This window comes from Corvus moneduloides, chromosome 29 (assembly GCF_009650955.1).
Source record: "Corvus moneduloides isolate bCorMon1 chromosome 29, bCorMon1.pri, whole genome shotgun sequence".
Lineage (NCBI taxonomy): Eukaryota > Metazoa > Chordata > Aves > Passeriformes > Corvidae > Corvus > Corvus moneduloides.
Genome location: NC_045504.1, coordinates 579,301 through 586,938, shown reverse-complemented (window position 1 = coordinate 586,938; position 7,638 = coordinate 579,301). Strand labels below are relative to the sequence as shown.

The 7,638-nt window shown below is 55.3% G+C and overlaps 1 protein-coding gene across 10 annotated transcripts in view; it reads right to left on the bottom strand.

Annotated features, from left to right (window-relative positions):
* Nucleotides 1–300: 300 nt before the first annotated feature.
* Nucleotides 301–7,638, bottom strand: part of MEF2D (myocyte enhancer factor 2D) — a 100,841-nt gene continuing 93,503 nt past the window's right edge. For all 10 annotated transcript variants that reach the window (XM_032093717.1, XM_032093709.1, XM_032093719.1 and 7 more), the window contains one exon: nucleotides 301–7,580. In XM_032093717.1, the coding sequence (XP_031949608.1) occupies nucleotides 7,250–7,580 (331 nt within the window). In that variant the 3' untranslated portion in view covers nucleotides 301–7,249. The remainder of the gene's footprint in view (nucleotides 7,581–7,638) is intronic.

The window sequence follows — 7,638 nt, the reverse complement described above, 5'->3', positions numbered from 1 at the left end:
CCGGTTAAAACATTACAAGCTCTCGACATAAATCCTCCCTCCCCTCCCACTGCTGCTGCTGGGCTCCCACTGCCTCGCCCCGGAGCTGGACGCGGGGCAGGAAACGCCCTGGGCCCTGTGCCCGGCTGCGGGACGGGCGTGGCTGCCCCACGGCTGCCCCGACCTGCCACCCATGGGCGCCGAATCCCTTGACTCGCACACACCCACACACACACGCACCCACACACACGGGTGGAGGAGCATCAGGAAAAAAAAGAGGTTAAAAATATATATATATATATATTATAGATACAGTTTCTCTTTTTTTTTTTTTTTTCCTTTTAAATTGCTTCTCAAAACAATAAATAAAACTCCTCGGGGGAAGTGCACGTCCTGTTTTGTTTCTACCTGTGCAGCACCCTGGGGGGAGGATGCAGAGCTGCCTGTGCCGGTACAGACGGGCTGAGCGGGGACATCCAACGAACCATCACACAGAGAAGCTGACGGGGGGCATTTTATGATTTTTTTTTCTTTTAGTGCATCATTTAAAGGGTCTATTCTATTTTACAAAGGTTTTTGCAGACACCCCAGAGTTTGCTAACACCTACCTGCTTAACTGAGCTACGGGGAACCAGGGGAGCAGAGGGGATGGGAGACAACGAGGACCCGACCCAGAGGCCATGGGGGACAGGAAGCGGGAGCAGCAGCACGACCACGATGCTCCCCACCTCTTCAGCATCCTACTCGCCTGCAAATGCTCGGAAAGAGCCGTGGGGAGGAGGGGAGTCACGGCCCAAGCTGGGCTGCTTCACCCCTCGGCCTTGCAGAGGCCAGGAGCCCACGGGGGCATCCCAGCACGGTCTCAGGAGAGCGCGTTTCCCTGGGAAAGGATGTTCCTGCGGCTCTGGGGGGGTTCACGCCCAGAGAGTGAGGAGCTGGGCCAGTCTCTACATCTCAGTGGCACCAGCACGAAAATCTCGCTCTGAGAACCCATCTGAAGAGAAGAAATCCCTCACTGTCCCCCAGCACAATGCTGGGGGGTCCCCGTGGTGGATGCGGGGCTGGGGGGGGACAGCAGCCGCCCATCCCCACCCAGTGACGATGGGGCTGGGGATATTGTAAAATCCTCAATTCCCGGAAAACCATCCCAGCCTGTCAGGAGACGATCCTGGCGCAGCCTGAGTCACACCACCCTCTTCTGGCTTAAGGAAAGCACACTCCAAACAGGCATCGCTCCAGAGAACGGAGCTCGGGAGGAAGAAACTGGAAAGTAACTGGGGTTTCCACTCGCTGGGGAGAAGAGGGGAGTGGGAACGACCCTGTCCACTGCTCCAAGGTCCCCGATTCCTGGCCTGAGCGCAGCTGAGATCCAGAGCATCCCTGCACACCAGGGACCTCCCTATTTGCAAGGCTCACTAGAAGACACTCCTGGGTGTCGCTGGCCCCTCCGGACCCACGGGGGACACGCCGGCGTGTTGGGAACCCTGTGGAAAAGCGGCCCTGGTACGAAGCCATTGCCAAGTGGCTGCTCCTGTCCAGGAGCCTGGCAGGGTCCGGGTCTGGGACATGGAAACTTGGGGAGCAGGGAGGCCCGGGGAGGGGGTGCACGGGAAGAGCCAAGAGGGTTAAACAAGAAATCACTGTACAACTCGGCCATGTCCAAAGTCAGTATTATTACAATATACTCTGACAAAAATATAATCTCATTTCATATCAATACAACAAAAAAAACCCCAAACCAGTTTTCTGTACTGTTACCATTGCTAACAGATTGAAACTTGCTATTTACAGTTACAGTAGCCAGGTAAAATACTACAGGTGAGAGACCAGAGAGAGGAGGGGCAGAGGGACAGAAGGGAGATAAAATCACCAGGGGAAAGGGAAAAATAAAGGGGGGAAGGCCCTCTTAGATCCCGAGCATGGCTTCCTGCATTGGACAAGGAAGGGTGATGGATGGAGGTAGTGAAAATGTAATACTTGGTTTATGGGTCTGGCTGGGTTTTTTTGTGGAAAAGAAACAGAAAAAGGAAAAGAGAAAAAACAGAGAGGAAAAGAAACAAAAGTGAAGTGAGAGGGGAAAGTGGAATAAAAGGATGAACATGGGTAAGGGAAACCAGAGCAAACCTTCGGCTGAAGCCCAGTTAGAGACTCTCCCACAGCCCAGGGAGAGGTGGATGGGGATGAGTTTTTGCCACTTTGGGAGGTGAAAATCCCCAAAACAATCTCCAAATTGTGCCCTCAGCTGGAGGGATGGGAGGCAGGATGTGGCACCCAGGACGGCACAGCTAAGGTGTGGCTGGGAAGAGGCTCCTGCCCCACCTGATGGATGCTCTCCCCAAGAGGGTGGAGGGGACCCCCAGAGCACCAAGTGCCCCTCACCCTCAGCCGAGCTCTGGGCCGGCAGCAGCAGCTCACAGCCTTTTCCCCAGAACTGGTGACAAACTTCCCGATTTGCACCTGAAGAGTTGGGGGGAATCCCCCAACCAAGCAACACAAGGGGAGAAGAAAGTGCAGGAGGTGGGATTTTCAAGGAAAAGGTGGGGCTTTTTGTAAATCTGCTTTTCCCTTGGTTTGCTGAGATTATTCTGGGGAGGAAGAGGGAAGTGAAAAAGGGGGAAGGAAAAGAAAACATGTTCTTCCTCTTCGCCCCACTTTCCCCTGGGCCCACACGTGGCCCGTTGCCACCAGCTCTGGATTAAACACTTCCATTGCCCTCAGACCCCAAGCCTGGCAGCGGCCTCAAACACACGACAGCAACAAACCCCTTCCCCAAGGGACCCCGAGGGACTCCCTGCCACAAGCACAACCCCCGTGGAGGCACAGGGTGCCCCTCACACAACCACAGCCCACTGCTGGACTCCCCCCAGCACCAACCCCCTCATCCAAACATCCAGCACAGCCAGGCTCTCTGCTACCCCCCAAAACAACCCCCTGAGCAGGGGGTCACCCTGTCCCCTCGCTGATCACCTGATCCCAGCTGATCACCTCCACAGCCCCCGGAGCGGGTGGGACCACCCCCATCGATCCATCACCATCCTCACTGCGCCCCAGCAGCTCTTCCCAGTATTTTAGGTCCTAACCATCATTTAGGGTCCTGCTCCGTCCCCAAATCTCCTCCAGGGGTGGGCAGGTGACTTCCCACCCCATCCTTGCTCCTACAGCTGCCGGCAGCAGCGTCACCTGAGCCACACCCTGTGACCTCCCTTCCATCCTCCTCGTCCCCGCCCCGCGCCTCGGCCACCCCGAGAACGCTCCCTCCGCCTCTGCCCCACAGCGCTGCTGCCCGGCACCACCCCACACCAGCCCCGGCCCCCGCCGCCGGCACCAACACCCCAAAAACAGCTCTGCCGAGCCCTGGGAAAGACCAGCCTTCCCGGGACGGGGGTCACAGCCCCCACAACGCCGGCAGCTGCCAGCCCCGCAGCTCGGCCCGGCGCTGGGCACCCCGCGGGCAGGGCAGGGCAGGGGGCGAGGCCGCTGCCCCCACCCCGGCTTACCTGTGGCGGCCGCGGCGTCCGGTGAGGGCTGGAGGATCCACAGAGAGTTTAGAAGGTAAAGATCAGAAACAGACTTTGGTAAGTAACCACACGCTTAGAAAGGAATATATCAGTTTGGAAACATCTCAGTGCATACTTCTTATATGAAAATATACACAAATGTATTTCATTCTCCAAAAAAGGAACAATTAAAAACAAAAGCAAACTAGCCCAAACACAATATATTAGCTGTTTTTTTGTTGGTTTTTTCTTTTTTTCTTGTTGTTGTCATCCTTTAAAATCTTTAACGCTACACTTTGTTCAGGTTACACTTTTTTTGTCTTTTTTTTTTTTTGTAAATGTTTTTTTTTTTTCTTCATGCATTTTACACCTTTATAGCCTTTGAGAATAAATAAGCTCCATTTTGCTTCCACATCTCTAAAAACTGCAGCATTTTAACTATCGTCGTTTAAATCGTGCAATTTTTTTTTGCAACACCCCTTTTTAAAAAATGGAAAATATATATATATTTTAAAACTAAACCCTATACAACGCAAAAATTCCAAATTAAAAAAAAAATTATACACAATTGTAACTGTCAACAGTACAGATGAGCACGAGAAATAAAATTAGATCAGAACATATTTATAGAAGCACAAAGGAGGGTGTTGGTTTCTTAGATTGTCATTCTTCTCGTTGTCTTTTGAAAATTAGGAGGAGTTTACCAGATACTACAGTCTGGGGGGAAATAAAGGATAATGACCTGGACAAAAAAAAATAGAATATAATAATAAAATAACCCCAAGCCCCCAACAAAATAAAGACCCCGACAAACAGCCCCCAAACCCCTTCCACTGCGACGTGAAGCCAACGCCGTGTCTGACCCAGGGCATCCCCGCCTCCCCACGAGCCGTACTTGCCCGTGGCACCAGCCCAGGGATCGTCGAGTCCCGCGGCCGCGCTGCTGCAGATCCGCTCGGCCCAGCCCGGAACGGCGCCCAAGCACTGGCGCCTTCCCCGCCAGGCAGATCTAAACCTACGTAACCCAGAGCGTTTGTGTCTTGGATTTTGTGTTTTCCAGGCTCTCAGCTTCCAGGCAGAAGTGTGAACTTGGGAGTCAGGGCATGAAGTCAATGAGCAAAAATGTTTTTTTGGTTTTTCCCCCCCCTCAGGGTTGCTCTGCACCGACGGCGTCGAGTGCCGGGGGGTCTCTGCTGCCGCCTCCTCGCCGGGGTGTCTGGAGCAAGCCGCTCTGCTGGGCCCTCCCGCCGCACCGCTCCCAGTGGGGCAGACCCCGGCTCGTTGGGTTGAGTTTCTTTTTGCGAAGAAAAAAAAAATAAAATACAAAACGAGAGCGATGAGACGTCGTTATCCCGCCTAATTTCCAAAGCAAGGCCGTGCAAAGAGCTCAGGTGCGCGTCCGGTACGTCCGGCATCGCCAGGTCAGGGCGTCAGCATGGGCGAGGAAGACCACGGTCCGCAGCATCTCTCCCGCTTCCCACAGGACAAAGAGATGGAGGGAAGGAGATCCGCTTCTGCCGCCGATGCCGTGCCGGCGTTCTGGAGGTGAGACCCGAGCGTGTCCCTGGCACACGGTGGCACCCGCGTGGTTTGGCTCGGGGAGGGGAGACAGGGGGGGATTTAACTGCACAAAACCTGCCAGGGTTTCCCCACCACCACGGGGCTCCTCTTGCCTACCCAAGGCCTTTCTGGAGCATGGGAGCAGGAGAGGGAATTCCAAATCTTATCATTGAAAAAGAGTAAAACCATCATTTGGGAAAGCCTCTGCGGCAGCAATTTGGTATTTTGAGGTTTGGAGGGGGGGATTTTATCTGGCAAGTGTCTCCATGCCTTGATCCACAAGCAGGATGTTGGTGAGGAGCGGGTACCCAGAACACCGGCACCGCTGAGCACCCAGCACCCTGATCCCTCCGCCGGGCCTCCACACACCAACAGCCACTAATTTTCACCCAATTTTGAAGGATTTCCTCTCCTCCTCCAACCACTCCCTCTAGGCCGACCCTGCTCATTTCACAATAATCATCAGTCTTGTTTTTCCAATTAGAAACTTGGTTTGGAAAAGTTTATAAAACCCCATACATTTGCTTCTGGTTTGCCCTCATCCCGGGACGTTTTTATGCCATCCGCCTCATTCCAAGGCTGAGCTGGCTGCTGACACCTGGCAGAGGGATCCAGGAGGGGGATAAATCCCACCGTGACTCAGCTCCTCTCCCTTTCCTCTGGCTCAGGGCAGAGCTGAACCCAAGGCAGCTCCCAGCTCCTCCACGGCCCCCCAAGGCCAGCCAGGCTCCAGCTGCCAAAGCCTGGCAAAGGTGGCATCCGGGCAGGTTTTGTGCCAGTTTGGGACTGCGAGCCCAGGGGTGAGTGGGGCTGGGGTGTCCCTGCACAGGGTGACGGGGCAGCAGGCTGGGAGGGGGACAGGGGACCGGCATCCCTGAGGAGAGCGCCTGCAGGGAGAAAGCCCATCCCTAATGGCTGTGCCAGCCAGGAATGGTCCCTTCTCCTCCAAACCCTCCAACCATGAGCAGGCTGATGCATTTTGGGATCAGGGTGCTGACACCCATCCCTGGGAAACTGCCAGAACAAGTGGCAACATGAGGAAATTCCTTGGTTTTTTTCCTTTTTCCTTCCACTAAATCACTGCTCAAGGCTCAAGCAGATTTTCCACACAGCTCACCATTGCCTTTTGAGGCCTAGAAACCTTCAGGCAAAATCTCATTAGGATCATTACTTCAGTTGCATCCTTCAGTAAAAAAAATCATTTCTTCTCGTTTTCCTGATTTAAAGCTTTGGCACATGTGGAATGGGAATGCATTTTTAAAATGCTTTTATGGATGTTGGTTGCTAAAATCCACAATATGCTCTGAAAACCAGCGCTAATGCATCCCCTCTCCACACACCTGCTGTGCCACGTGGAGGCGAAGCATTCCTGCGGAATGGGAACCCCGGTGTTCCAATGACCCTGGTCAGAAACAGTGCAGTTCCCTGCTCTGGTAGGAAGGGTGCTGTCTGCATCTACTTCTCATGCAAACGGGATTAAGCCTTAAAAGTCTGCCTCTTACTCCCCTGATGCAGCTTTCCAGGATCCAGGAGCCTCAAGCAGGCTCTGGATGTGGCTGCTCCCTGTTTCGTATCGAAGCCGGGCTCTCCGAGCCACCCTCTGCCTCCCTTCCCAGCTGGTTTAGGAAAATTGGTGACGGAAAACCTTTTTGGAAGAAAACCTGTGCCTACCAAAGCCCTTTAAGCTTCTGGAGAGCTGGATCATGCCTGAACTGCCCCTCCCTGCACATGGACCCAGGAACACCCGGGAACGGCCAGGAAGGTGCATTTTGGGGGTGCTCTGTGCCCCGTCTCCCCCCAGAGCCCATCCTGCCGCAGGCGCTCTGCCTTAGGGATACGGTCCCACTTCCCAGGGGGTCTCGCCAGCCAGTGGGCACCAAGTGCCCGGCCCGCCCGCCTGCGGGGGAGCATCGCCAGGGGCTGCTGTTTCTGGTGAGGACACGGATATTCCATTCCAGCCCCCCAATCCCACACACCTGGCCGTTCCCGAGCCCGCGGCTGAGGAGCGCCGTATGTACTGCGTGCGTCGCCTGCTGCGCTAGAATGAATGCCTACAAAATCCTAAAGCTATTTCTCAGGCAGTTTATGATTATTTCCCCCCACCCCAGCCCATCCCCATCACCCGTTTCGCCCCTGTGCCCCCCCCGCCCCTCCCGCCCCCTCCCCGTGGCCCTGCTGGAGCCGGCGGCGCTCCCAGGGACGGCGGGGACCCGTTATGTGACCCAGGTATCCAACCGCATGCGCTTTACGGAGGGGCTCTCCCCCTCGGGCTCGCTGGTGGGTCGCAGGAGGCCCAGGGATGAGCCGAAATCGGGGCGGGCGGGATCGTCCCGCTCACTGCTGCCTTCGTAGGAGCTGGTGTTGCTGCTGAGGCTGTCGACGGGCGAGCGGCCGGTGGGCTCGTGCCGGGGCTGGTGGGGGAAGGTGCTGAGCGGGGTGGCAGTGTTCCTCTCCCGGTTGGGCGAGACGGGCTCCGACTTGATGCTGATGTTGGGGTTGGTGTTGACAGTCAAAGTGGTGGTGTGGGACAAGTGACTCCCTTGTCTGGGCATCCAGAAGGTGAGGGGAAGAGGTTGGGAGAGGAGGAGGAGGAGGAGGAGGA